Source organism: Eubalaena glacialis, chromosome 15 (assembly GCF_028564815.1).
Source record: "Eubalaena glacialis isolate mEubGla1 chromosome 15, mEubGla1.1.hap2.+ XY, whole genome shotgun sequence".
In the NCBI taxonomy this organism is placed as follows: domain Eukaryota; kingdom Metazoa; phylum Chordata; class Mammalia; order Artiodactyla; family Balaenidae; genus Eubalaena; species Eubalaena glacialis.
In genome coordinates, this window is record NC_083730.1 from 75,159,343 (window position 1) to 75,173,414 (window position 14,072).

Sequence of the window (14,072 nt, forward strand, 5' to 3'; positions counted from 1 at the left end):
TAGATCCTTGTTGCTTATCTATTTTATACATTGCAGTTTGTATCTCTTAATCCCATCCCCCTAATATGCCCCTCCTGCCTTCCCTTTCACCTTTGGTAACCACTAGTTTGTTTTCTATCTGTGAGCCAGTTTCTGTTTTGTGTATATGTTCATCTGTATTATTTTTTACATTCTACATATAAGTGATATCATCCTGTGTTTGTCTTTCTCTCTCTGACTTATTTCACTAAGTATAATATTCTCTAGGTCCATCCACATTGCTGCAAATGTCAGAATTTCATTCTTTTTAATGGTTGAGTAGTATTCCATTGTATGTATATACCACATCTTCTTTATCCATTCATCTGTTGATGGGCACTTGGGTTCCTTCCATGTCTTGGCTATTGTAAATAGTGCTGCTATGAACATTGGGGTGCGTGTATCTTTTCAAATTAGTGTTTTTGTTTTCTTTGGATATATACCCAGGAGTAGAAGTGCCAGACTGTATGGTAGTTCTATTTTTAGCTTTTTGAGAAACCTCCTTACTGTTTTCCAGAGTAGCTGCACCAATTAACATTCCCACCAGCATTGTACGAGGGTTCTCTTGTCCACATCCTCACCAACATTGTACGAGGGTTCTCTTGTCCACATCCTCACCAACATTTGTTATTGTAGACTTCTTGATGATAGCCATTCTGACAGGTGTGAGGTGCCATCTCATGGTAGTTTTGCTGGGGCTGCTGTTTTGGCTGGCTCAGCTGACAAGAGTGGGTCCTAAGTGGTCACACGTCTGTCTTTCCAGCTCAGAGACTCAGAGGAGTCTTTGGCCCTGGGGGGGCTTCAGCACTCTCTGTGGGATGCATGGTGCTCTGCACTGTCTTCCTCAGAGGATGACGGGTCCCTAGGAATCCCTCCCACCTCCAGCCCCCATTGCTGTTGCTATTTCTAGGGTGGGCCACACCGCATACTGGGAGGAGTTCAGAAGTCAGAGGGCGGGTCCTCGGACCCCACTCAGAGTGGCCTCTACTAGCTTGGCACCTGTCAGTGGGCAATAGGAACCTCCCTGGGCTGCAGCGTGAGGGTCACGTGTCTGAGGGTTACAGACGAGCTTTGGGCCTTCCCCATGAGCCCTGGCTCCAGCCTTGGTGCCAACTCGGATCAGACTGCCTGTCCTCCGGGGTGAAGTGTGGGCGGCCGTCCTGTGTTCCGGGGCTGCCCTTGCACAGAGGAATCGGACCCAGGCCACTCTGTGTTCCAGATAATCCAGCAGGCAGGCCAGGTGTGGTTCCCAGACTCGGCCTACAAGACAGCCCAGGCCATCCAGGATTTCAACCGGGAGAAGTTGCCCCTCATGATCTTTGCCAACTGGAGGGGGTTCTCCGGTGGCATGAAAGGTAAAGTGGCCTTCTTGTGGGTGCCCTGAAGCCTCGGGGTCAGCACTCAGGACAGCCCCCTCGGGGTCTCATCATCATCTTAGCTCAGCTCCCCCCAACCCTGAGCCATTCAGGTAACGCCGCCCGTTTTACAGTTGAGGAACTGAGGGTGCCTGGTGTGACTTGCTGGAGGTCACGGTCACACCAGGAGTGGCAGGGGAGGCAGGGGCGGCCCCGGGAAGCTGCCCAGTGACCTGGGCTGTCACATCCCCACTTGGTAAGATGGGGAGAAGACGCCTGCCCTCCTCAGGGGCTGCTGTGAGCATCAGTGACCTGACAGTCACGCAAGTGCTTTTTAAGCCACCAAGCGCATTTCAAGATACAGTGACTATCAGTGGGCTGTTGAGGAAAGAGCCGGACGGGGGCCGGCGGACCTGGTCTGAATCCTTGCTGGGTGGGTGACTGCTCCGAGCCGCAGTTTCCCTCCTCTGTGAGGGGAGTAAGAATAGGACCAACTCAAGGGCCAAGGTGAGGACTCGCTGAGCCCATCACTGGCACGTGGTGTTTACTATCAGTGTGATTATGGTGGATTTTGTCATGGTGCTGTTGTTACCATGTAGGGTGCCTGGTACTGGATGGACGCCTCTTGGTAGAAAATAAGGACCATCTGCCTGTGGACAGGAGGGGAGGGCCTGTGTTATTGTTGGGGAGGGTTCTGTTCTGGGAATAGTGGGACAGGCTGGGTGCATCTCAGAGTCAGAGCTGGAAGGAATCTTAGAAATCGTTCTGTGCCTCCTTTTCCAGGTGCGGACACTGAGGCCCAGGAAGGGAGGGGGACCTGTCCAAGGTCCCGTGGGCACTTAGGGAGCAATCTGTGCCTGGGCCGGTTCCTGCCTCTCGGCCCAGTGAGAGTCTTTCCGTAGCGCTGTACAGCCTCCCAGCTGACCACGCTCTCCCAGACCCCCCCAGGACAGCGAAGACTGGGACCTGCAGTCACCTCACCGGGTGTCTGCCTTGCTTTTCAGACATGTACGACCAGGTGCTGAAGTTTGGAGCCTACATCGTGGATGGCCTCCGGAAGTACAAACAACCTGTCCTGATCTACATCCCGCCCTGCGCGGAGCTCCGGGGAGGCTCCTGGGCGGTCATGGACATCTCCATCAACCCACTGTGCATAGAAATATACGCGGACAAAGAGAGCAGGTGAATGCGCCACCCCCAACCCACCTTAGCCTTTTCTTGTTCTCACTCCCAGTCCTCAGGCCCCGTCACCTTTGAGCCACTGGCTTGAGGATCGCAGGGGTGTTCTGAGTTTCTGAAGGGACAGAGAGCCTCCAGTTTTACCAATCTGAAACTAGCATCCAGTGTGCGACTGGATTTTCTCAGTAGAATTAGTGGCTGGAGCCCAGAAGTGGTGGAGGAATTGTTGTCTCTTCTTTCATCACTTATACTCACCTGCTTCCCAAGGAGGTTTGCAATTAAATTAAGAAAGACCCAAAGCATCTGAGCTTCCTGGCAGCCAGGATGAAAGGGGAAATATGACCAGTCATCTAGTTCTTACTAGACTCTGAGTCTCTCCCAAAGCTCTCCTGTAGAGACTGGGTTTTTTTCAGTTTTATAACCCAGGGCCCAGTACAGTGCCTGACTCCTAGTGGGTGCTTGGGAAATACTAGCCAAACAAATGACTGAATGAATACTTGCATGAGAGGATACCAGTTCTTCAGGGGAGAGAAACCTTCTTGGCACTTTTTTTTTTTTTTTTAAATCAGGAATTCATCCCAGGAACTCTTACAGAAAGGATAATGACAATAATACTTGCAACTCAGTGTTTGAGTGCCTTCAAAATGAAGACTATGCCAAATGCTGTGTAGACTCTAAAGGCTTCAAGAGTAGTTCTGCCCAAAATATAGATAGGCACCTTCTTCCTGTGTCTATTCCCTTATTCATTCCTTAATCCAATGAATATTTATTGGGTACCTCCTATGTCTCAGGCGGTGGGTTAGGCATTGTGATATGGTGCAAATGAGCCAAACCTGCCCTGCCTTCAGTGGCCCTAGACCTTCATGGAAGGCTGCTGAGGTCACCCTCCAAGAAGACTCAGGACGAGAACAGCCTTGAATGGGGTCATCATTAACTTTTCACTCTGGCCACCAGGAAGCTCAGAGCTACATATAGTATTGCTCAGGGTTTCCAAGCTATCAAAAGAAAAGGGGGCAGGGGGAGACTGAGGGGTGAGTGAGAGAGTTGGGAATGAGAAGGTCACTCATACCTTGGATCCCTCAGTGTGCCTTTGTGGGCTTTAAGGAGATCAGAAACAGTACCCTGGCCCTAGGAGAGCAGAGATTAGGAAGGCCAGAAAGGACTGTGGCTGAAGAGCTCGAGACTTATGTTGTTCTGGAGAAAGTCATACACTCTTGGAGCTGAAAGGGCCTTCCAGAGTTCAGCATAGTCCATTCCATTCCATCCCATTTTTTACTTTTTGGCCTCACCATGAGGCATGTGAGATCTTAGTTCCCCGACCAGGAATCAAACCCGTGCCCCCTGCAGTGGAAGCACAGAGTGTGAACCGCTGGACCGCCAGGGAAGTCCCAGAACACTTTATTTTAAAAGCTGGTTTAGTTCTTCATTCTATGGATATAGAAGCAGATGACCAGAGAGGGGAAGTGACTTGCCCAAGGTCACACAGTGAGTCAATGAAAGAGCAGAGGACTGACACCAGATTTCCTGGCTGTCTTGCCTCCCCCTGCCGTGTCCTCTGGCTGTCGCTTGCTGGGGGACACCTCATACACCACCCCCCTGCTGCTGTTTTTTTCAGAGCGAGTGTTCTGGAGCCAGAGGGAACAGTGGAGATTAAGTACCGGAAGAAAGATCTGGTAAAGACCATGAGAAGAATCGACCCAATTTACAAGAAGCTCGTGGAACAGCTAGGTGAGTGGGTCTGAAATGAATCACTTCTCAGAGGTCAAGAGAGGCTCAGCCCGCTCATTGCTGGAGGTTCCTGGTATGTTAAAAATAGTGAAGACATACCAAAACACAGCAACAAAAATTATGAGATATTTTAAATGTTCACATACGGTGTATCAACTCCTTTAACATTAAAAAATATACACTATGCCTTAGTGAGTGTATTTCTCGGCACACGTAAGATATAATAATTGAAGTATTTCGAGCCAATAAGAAACATTAGAATTTTGGTAGCAAAATTACCCTTTAGAATTTTTCCATCAGACATATTTTTGTTTGAGTGATAACTTTGTTTCACTTGTAACTTTAGGTGTAATTCTCTTTAAAAGTCCATGTTAGGTGTCAATGTCTTTATAACTGATCTGTGTCACCATAAATTCACAAGATTTATGATGATGGTGATGATGGGTGTATAATTTCTTTGATTTGGTATCAGGGTAATGCTGATATCACAGGGCGAGTTGAGAAGTGTTTCCTCCTATTTTCTGAGTTTGAATTGGCACTATGTCTTTAAATCTTTGATAGCAGGTTTCTAACTACAAATTCAACTTCTTTATTATATATAGGAATGTTCAGTTTAATCTGTTTCCTCTTAGGTGAGCTTTCATAGTTTGTATATTTCAAGGAATATTTCTATTTCATCTAAATTATCGAATTGGCATAGACTTGTTTATAATATTCCCTTATTAGATTTTACCATATATATTAAAAATGGTAACTGATAGTGTCCTGTAAGCACAGTGGGCCTGATAAAAGGGGATAAATTTGAAGTTGCGTGTTGAATGCTGTCTTGCAACTCTGGGTGCATTTTTGAGACTGCACAAGCGACTTGACTTCTGGGCATTATCAGAGTTAAAGCTGAGGCCTGTCTTGCATACCCTGGTTCTTGCCCTTGCCTGCAGGAATGTCTGAGCTCTCCGACAAGGACCGCAAGGAGCTGGAGGGCCAGCTGAAGGCCCGGGAGGACCTGCTGCTGCCCATCTACCACCAGGTGGCGGTGCAGTTCGCCGACCTCCACGACAAGCCCAGCAGGATGTTGGAGAAGGGTGCCATCTCTGTAAGAGCCTGCAGCTCTAGGGTCGGCGTGAATGGCCTATCCTAAGGTCACCTGGTTTCCAACACACAGAGGATATTTGGGCTCAGGGCTTTGGGATGAGTCAAATGCCACACGTTAGAATCCCCTAGGGAGCTTAAAAAAAAATAAAAATCCTAGTGCCTAGGTGGCTCTCCAGACCAATTAAATCAGAATATGGGTGGTGGGAGTGGGGAGATGCCAGGCATCAGTATTTTTTTTTTCAGATCCCCAAGAGATTCCAATAGGTAGCCAAGTTTGGGAACCACCAGTCTAACCTCTGTGTGTGTTTAGAACTGCTGGTCCAGGTTTGGGAACCATTGTTCCCACCCTGCATTCACCCACCACTGACCGTCACAACCCCGCCCTATTGCCCTGTCTCCACGAGGACATCCCCAGTCCTGCTACCCCTGCGTCCCGTGCTCCTTCCTACCTCGCCTAAGCCCTCCGTACCTCTGGTGAGCCCGTGTTCTGTGTCTGGAGGTGGAGGTGGGCGCCAGGTTTGTTCCCCAGGAGAGGCAGCCTAGAGGCCTGGCAGTGTCCTGCCTCTGCCGCCTCCCCAAGCCTCAGTTTCCCGGCCTGTAAAATGGGAATGGTCCCAGAGCCTCCCCCAGCACAGGGCCGGGCCCCAGCAGCCTCCCGAGTCCCCCCGCCCCACCGTTTCTGGGGGCTCAGGCCTGGGGCTTGTCCGCAGGACGTCCTGGATTGGAAGACCGCCCGCAGCTTCCTGTACTGGCGCCTGCGCCGCCTGCTGCTGGAGGACCAGGTCAAGCAGGAGGTCCTGCGGGCCTGCAGCGAGCTCAGCCACGTGCACGCCCAGTCCATGCTGCGCCGCTGGTTCGTGGAGACGGAGGGGGCCGTCAAGGTGGGCCTGGGGCAGAGATAGGTGGGCTGGCGGGGGCCAAGGGGGGCCCGAGGGGGAGCCCCGCCCTGACGCAGCCTCTGCCGCCTCTCCAGGCCTACCTATGGGACGACAACCGGACGGCGGTGCGGTGGCTGGAGCAGCACTGGCAGGCGGGGGAGGGGCTGCGCCCCACCGTCCGCGAGAACATCGCGTACTTGAAGCGAGACTCTGTCCTCAAGACCATCCAAGGGTGAGTGGCCGCCGCGCCTGCCCACCCACCTCTTGGACTTGTCAGCGAGCACCGGAGCCGGAACTCGTGTGCTGCCGCCTGCCCACAGAGGGGCCGCTCGAATCCACCGCATCTCACGGTCCCCGGTCTCAGCCTTGGTGTCGGGGTCCACGGCCCAGCCCCCCTGGCAAAGAGGCCGCCACTCCCCCAAGCCAGATCTCCCAGCACAGAGTCCTAGGGATGCTATCAGGAGGTTGTGCAATGATTTTAGTTCATGGTCCTTGTTGGAATATACAGGGGGCCTGGTCCAAGGTCACAGCCAGAGCGTGTTTGGTTAGAGAACCCACATTCCGAATTCCTAGGCCTCAGGCTGCTGGCTCCCACTCTGTATCAGCCTTTCTGGAGGGTTGGCTCCCTGCATCCCCATGGGGTAGGTGGCAGAGCACATGGGACCCCATTTGGGGGATGAAGCTGAGGTTCAGGGGGAGTGTTGTGTCTTGGGTCACACAGCTTATGACCAGGAGATTCCACTGTTGTTCCTTGAGGTGGTTCTGCTTCCCTCCTGCCCCAAAGGACCGTCACCCTGACAGTGACCACAGCAGGAAAAGTGTTGGGAGCTCTGGGTGGTTGGTTGCCCCCCCCCAGGAATGGGAAGGGGCCCTGCACAGGGATCTGGGGCTGCCGTAGGGCCCATTGAACTCAGTGGCAGGAATGATCTCGCCCTTCCCTCTCCTCCCATGCAGCCTGGTTCAAGAAAACCCCGAGGTGGCCGTGGACTCCCTGGTGTACATATGCCAGCACATCAGCCCGGCCGAGCGGGCCCAGATCATTCACCTCCTGTCCACCATGGACAGCCCGGCCTCCACCTGACCCCGGTCCTCCCGGTCACTTGCAGGTCCACGGGCAGGAAAAACCACACTGATCTGCTGACTGCAGGCCCTCGCCTGCACCTTGGGACTGCTTTTTAAAACTGCTGCAAGGCTGCTGACCCCCAAGTCACTCCTGTTTCAATAAAAGGCTCAGAAGTGCCCCCTTCCAAGCAGAAATCACCTCCTCTGCATTGTTGGGAAGTCTGTTTTTTGTCTCTTAAGACATTTTGCTGCGTCACTGAATTGAATTGAACCCAAACACCCCAGTTTCCAGCCACTTTGCCTGCTTTGTGGGATCCAGGTGTTCTTTTTAGGCTCTATCAGAGCATGGAATCTTATTATTTTTACTCTGAGACCAGCTCATGATGTAAGCATCTCACAGCAGCATAATAAAGAAAGAAAAATAGAGACAAGACAAGAGAAAACCTATTTTTGTAATGATGCTTATTCGGATCCTGTTGAGTCACCCAGGAAAGGGTATGAATGATTTTTTATTAAGAGTGTAAAATGGTATTTTGTTCCCCACGTGGCCCCTAGTAGTGAATCACTAGCAACGTCCCATTACCAGGCTTAGTTCTCTCATTAGCAGAGAATTGCATAGCCGTAGGTTCAAGGGCATTGGGAGACTTCTTTTATGTGATTCACAGCCCTCTGCCTGCCCCTTCCCTCCGAGGAGGAGAGGACGAGCCCTCCCATGTCCTGGAGGGTGCATGAAGAGGCATGCATCCTCCAGCCCAGGTTGGGAGGACAAAGAAGAGAAGGAAAGCCTTCTCCAAACTCGAAGCCCAGCTTGCTCACAGGTGTCACCGCTGTGATTGCCATCACCTGCCTTGGAGGGCCCTTCGGGTCACCTTCACTCTTTCGCCTCTTGCCTCAATGTCCGTTGGTGGGATCTGGCCCTGACGGACAGAGCTGTTGATTCCCGAGGACTGGACCACAAGGACCGCACTGATTCACTCAGGGAGGGCTTCGCAATGCATCCGCCAGTACCCAGCTCTGAAGGCCACACAGCGTCAGGACCTGCGATCCTTCTGGCCCCGTCCATCTGTCCCTGGGTGCCAGTGATGGGAGGGAGTTGGCCACCCTCCACTGCTGTGATGGGCAGTTTGAGGACACCAAACATTACACCTGTCCAACTTGGAGGCCAGCAAGGTTGCCCGGGGAAGCCCCTACAAGCTGGGATGCTGGAGGATGTCTGAGGCCATCGGCCAGTGACAGCTCTGGCCGATGAAGGTGGTGTGGGTGCAGTGAGGGGTGGGAGAAAGATAAATTGGCCATTGTCGCATCCTGAGACTGGAGGGGGCAGGGAAGAGTCCATACTGCTTTGGGAACTGAATGCTTTCTGTGGCGGGGGAGGCCCTGCTGGTTTGGGAGGGATGATAAGTAGATGACTAGCTGCTACCCAGGAACAGTGGGCGGAGGAACCTGCCAGGAAATATGTGGAATGAATAATTTTTTGAAGGAAGCACTTTGGCCTTGGCTTATTTGGACCAGAGAAAGCAGGCCGCCTCACTGGGGAATCGCTCTCCATCCTCCGACAACCACTGAGATCTTGTGCAAGCCCCCATCTCAGGAGGACAAAGCTTTGATTTGACTTCCCCTCCCGAAGGCCACCAGGGAGCGGGGGACCACTTCATCCTTGCAGCTCAGTTTCAAACATGGACACAAGCTGCTGTCTGCCGGCAGCTGAACAGACTTTCCCTGACGGGGTTGACTTTCTTCCCTCGAGAGACTCAGCACAGGCGCCTCCAGGGAAGGGAGAAAGGATCAGACCACTGAGTGTGGACAGAGGCCTGGGTGGGCAGCCCGGGTCTAAACTGAATGCTCAGGGTGACGGCCACTGGCACCTGGCCTCGTCCCGTGCAATCCCATGAGCTTTTGAGGTGGATGCCACAATCCTGTCTACTTTCTGTCTCTCTGAACGTAGCTATTCTAGGTACCTCATATAAGTAGAATCATACAGTATTTGTCTTTTTGTGACCAGCTTATTTCATTCAGTATAGTGTACTCAAGGTTCATTTATGCTGTAGCAGGTGTCAGAATTTCCTTCCTTTTTGAGGTTGAATAATAACTCCATCATATATATAGATCACATTTTGTTTATCCATCATCCATCGATGGACACTCGGGCTGCTGTGAATAGTGCTGCTATGAACATGGATGGCAAATATCTGTTCGAGTCTCTACTTTCACTTCTTTTCTTTTGGGTATATTCCCAGAGGGGAATTGCTGGGTCATATGGCAAATCTGTATGTAAGTGTTTGAGGAACAGTCACCGTTTTCCTTGGGGCTACACCATTTTACATTCCCACCATCACTGCGTGAGGGTTCTGATGTGTTCACATCCTCATTAACACGTGTTGTTTTCTGTTTGTTGTTTTTTTATGGTAGCCATCCTATTGGGTGGAGCCTAGAAGTCATTTTAACTCAAAAGACACTGAACCTTTTTCCTTGCATCCCTCAAACATCACGGGCGGGATGTACAGACCCCACCAGCGAGCCTTTAAATTCCCAATTCCTCTGCCTTCCGCTTCCGCCGCCCACTCAGCTGCTCCTCCCCTGGTTGCCCTGCCTCCCTTCCTTCCGCCAATGAAGTTTCCCATGTTTCAGCTGCCAATTTGGTCTTTGTCCTGCTACCCCTGGACTCAGGGGGCTGTGACTCTGGAGATGGAAGGTTCAGCATCTGTACCCAGAGGAAGAACGGCGTCGGTACAACCAGCATTGTCCAGAGGCACCACCTCATCTCCTACTTCTGACCTTTTATCCTTCCCCTAACCTCCATCAGCTGCCCTTCAGGAGCAAACACTACACCAGGCAGTATGGTGCCGTGGAAGGGGCCAGGAGATCTGCAGACCCAGGGTTAAATCCCAGCAGCGTAACCTCAGAGTTTTGGCTCCTTTTTAAACCAGCAAGTAGACAGTGTTCACTGAGCCCTCTGAGACTGACGATTGACTGTGGGGAAGCAGAGTGTCATCGGAATCCCATCTCTACCCCTTGCTAATCACAGGTAAGCTACTCGGCCTCTCTGAGCCTCCGTTTCCTCTTCTGTAAAATGGGGGTGTGTTTGTTTTCTACGGCTGCTGTAACAATTAGCACAAACTCAGTGGCTTAAAAACAACACAAATTTATTCTCTTACAGTTCTGGAGGTCAGGAATCCGAAATAGGTCTCGCTGGGTTAAAATCAGGGTGCTGGCAAGGCTGCAGTCCTTCTAGAAGCTCTAAGGGAGAATCTGTTTTCTTGCCTTTTGAAGCTTCTAGAGGCCTCGTTCCATCTTCAGAGCTTGACATTGACTTCCCTCTTCTACTTTGAGCCTGTGATTACATTGGGCCCACCTGGATAATCCAGGATGCTCTCCCAGCTTAAGGGTAGCTGATGAGCAACATTAATTCCATCTGCTACCTTAATTCCCTTTGCCACGTAGCATAAAGTCACAGGTGCTGGGGATTAGGATGTGGCTGCCTTTGGGGGCCATTGTTCTGCCCACCACAGGGGATGACAGCTTTACACCATGGGGAGTAGGAGGGAAAAATAAGGTACACTGTGTCATAGTGCACATTGTAGCATGGAGTAAGCCCCCTCTGCTCGTAAGCCGGTGTTATTTGTCTTTTTGTTGTTAGACTGTGGGTGATTTCTTGTGGCGGAGGAAGAAAAGCTGCATGATCATGATCTGAGACTCAGTTTTCTCATCTGGGAAATGGGACCATCCCACTGGCTGGGTGTCTGGTTGTGCTGTTTCAGGGAGATGCTGCCGGAGCAGCGTTTAACTCCACGATGCACATGGCAGGCCCTCAAAGGGTGGCAATGAGTATGTTTCTCCGGTTAGTTGGCCAACTGCAGAGAAACCCTCAACTAAGCCTCATTCCTCCGTCTCTCCTCTATGCTTTCTTCTGGCGTCAGCGTGGTCCCTGCACAGGTGGGGTTCTGGCTGTGACTGGGGCTCTTGCCCAGAGCCCGTGACCCTCTGGCCTTGGCATTTTTGCCCTGACTCTGTACATACCTGGCCCCACTTGCCTGTGGTAAGGAATGGATGTGACTCAAGAAAGGGCTCCCCAGCCCTCTCCACATGGTGATCCAGCCACTCAGGCTCCATCCTTCCAGCTTAGCACCCCAGGAGGAGGGCACCCCTGTGTCTCAGAGCTTCTACAAAGCCCCCAGGTGATGCTTATTGGCTGTGACCAATATGGCCTGAGTCACTTGCCCCCCAGTCAGTCACCGGGGATGCCCAGGGGTTGTGATGCTCTTACTGGTCAGTCCTGAGTCACAGGGCCACCCTGGAGCCAAGCTGAGGAAGAGGGGTGCTGGGGAGAGAAAGGCAGCCCAGGGCTGCTGCAGGCACCCCCTCCCTGCCGCCTGCCTGTTCTCCACTGAGGTGGGGCCCCATTCAGCACTTCCCGATACCACCCACAGCCCCATCATCCCCTACCTTCCCTACTTGCTAATCGTTGCATGTGTGTGAATCTGGTCTCCCCAGTGAGGCTGCAAGCCCCTTCCTGGGTGGGCTTAAGAGTTCAACCAACTCCTAATTAATATGCCCTTTTGCTGTTATCTTGGATGGCAAGTCACCTCCGTTAGTCCTCTGAGCCTCAGTTTCTCCGTCTGCAAAATGGGTGTAATAACTAGTAAGACACGCCTCTTAGGGTCGTAGCGAGGATGGAATGAGCTAATTTACAGCAGTGACTGGCGCAGGGCCTGGTGCTGAAAAGGGTGCCCCCTCCTCCCACCTTGCTGCCTTCTCTGACCCCAGGCGGGCACCAAGGGCCAGCTCCGGGGAGTGCTGCTGAGCTCTGGCTCTGGACCTGGCACACACGGACTCAGTCCTGCCTCTTCCCTGGACCCCGAGTCCTACCCAACCTCTCTGAGCCTCGCCTTCTGAACAGTAAGCGGGGTTCACATCACTGCCTGAGCGAATGCCCATCCAGAGCCTGGCACCGTGGGATGGTGACCGGCGGCCAGGCTAATTTTACCAATAATGACAAAGTCCTCCCAGCGTCTGGCACAATGGGAACCTGGCATCAGAAGACCTGGGTTCAGTGTTCCCTCTCTGGGCCTCGGTTTTCCCATCTGTAAGGGGGGTGTCTCCGCTGTGAGGGGCGAGGGGCGCTGTTGTCCTTTACCCCTCCCTCCCCCGTCAACCCCACCCACCCACCCACCCACCCAAGTCACAGAGCTGCGTTCAGCCTTTATTGACAGAAGACGGTTCTCCACCACTATGGTACACAGTCCTGGCATCACCCGAACACATGTCTTCCTTGATGACTCAGACATCTTATCGGCGGGGGGCGGGTCACGTCACACAAAGCAGCTGAGCAGTGCCTGTCAGACGGGCAGCACTGAGCTGTGTGTAACGATGGTGATGCTTGGTGGAAAGTTCCAGAATTAGGAATAAGTTAGAGATGGTCCTTTGAGACAGGCCTGAACACCAAGCCTCCCAGGTGGCTGTGGATTAATCAGAAAATTCTGGCTCTAGGGTTCAGGAACTCCCAGATGTAGGAACCCAACATCCAGTTGGTCAGAAGAGGACAGTGGTATAAGCGGCTGCCGTAGGCCGATCCCTGGTTACCTCCTCTAGTCCCAGCCCACTCACCTGGGTCCCCTCTAACCCGACTGTCTGCAGAACCTGCCACTTGGAAAGTCAGTAACTGGCAACAAGAGGGGGGAAAAAAACATAAAAAAGGTCACGGGGCAGTGAGACAGGCCAAAAAGTGCCCATAAATACTCTGCATTGCGGCTTCGACAGCCCCACTCGCTACAGCCCCACTCACTATTACCTGGTTCACAGTTTACTTTCTTTCCATCAGGGGTGTCTTCAATTCCAGTACAAAAAGCCCCCTGCCATTCGTCCCATTCCCATCCTGACTTGAAGCCCCCAGAGCTCAAAACTAGGGTGTCTCTCTTTTTAGGTACACATGGCAAGAGATTCGAATCATGACTGAACAGTTAGAAAAATATCTGGTCTCTGATTTTAAAAAATAGGATGCTTCACAGTATCAAAAGTGCTTGCTTGTTCTAAAAAGCAGCCCAAGGCTGCAAAGAGCTTAAGAGCCAGTTGGAGACGTGATGCGCGGATAATTTAGGAGTTAGGATCGCTGGGCTGCAGGGAGGGACCACAGAGTCTCGTTCCAGGGGCCACGGGCTGGGTTTGAAGAAGTGGCGTGGACGTGCTCCAATAAATATAAATAAATGTACGTACGGTCACAGTGGCCGGCATGGCCCAGGGATTCGCTCTGTGAAACCCTAACGGACTAAGGGAGAAGGGGGCCCGGAGGCCAGCGGGGCGGGCGCCCGGTTCAGAGTTCAAGTTGCTCCGGTCCAAGGGAAGTTGTACGGTCTGCCAGCCCCGCTCCCAGCCTCAGGGCCTGTCTGCCGGAGGCTAAGGCAGGTGTTTCATCCTAGGAGAATAATAAATTAAAGGCCTTCCCCCTGGGGTGTTTCCATGGCACACCAACGCGTCCCAAAGTGGGCTGCAGGTTGTTTGGGAGCCAGACTGGGGAAGCAGTCTAGAGATGCCTTGTTCTCAGCTCGGCTAGGCCGCGCGTCTCAAGCCTCGGAGGAGCATCTAGAGTGGGGGAGGCGGGGAGGCTTGTCCGCTCTCCTCTGTCCCCCCGACTTGGGGAGGCCCCAGAAACTTCCCGTGGAGGTCAGGGAGGAGAGCAACTGCTGCCCTGTCGGCCAGCAGCCCCAGCGACGGTTCAGAGGCCTGTGGGAGGGTGAGGGGCCTTTCTTGCAGGAACACCCGGCTC

The 14,072-nt window shown here is 52.5% G+C and overlaps 1 protein-coding gene across 1 annotated transcript in view; it reads left to right on the top strand.

The window, feature by feature from the left end:
• ACACB (acetyl-CoA carboxylase beta) overlaps positions 1 to 7,448 on the top strand; it is a 136,485-nt gene extending 129,037 nt beyond the window's left edge. The window contains exons 47-53 of the mRNA XM_061169893.1: positions 1,238 to 1,373; positions 2,378 to 2,555; positions 4,168 to 4,280; positions 5,219 to 5,373; positions 6,083 to 6,253; positions 6,346 to 6,482; positions 7,205 to 7,448. Coding sequence (XP_061025876.1) covers positions 1,238 to 1,373; positions 2,378 to 2,555; positions 4,168 to 4,280; positions 5,219 to 5,373; positions 6,083 to 6,253; positions 6,346 to 6,482; positions 7,205 to 7,331 — 1,017 coding nt within the window. The 3' untranslated portion in view covers positions 7,332 to 7,448. The remainder of the gene's footprint in view (positions 1 to 1,237; positions 1,374 to 2,377; positions 2,556 to 4,167; positions 4,281 to 5,218; positions 5,374 to 6,082; positions 6,254 to 6,345; positions 6,483 to 7,204) is intronic.
• Positions 7,449 to 14,072: the final 6,624 nt, after the last annotated feature.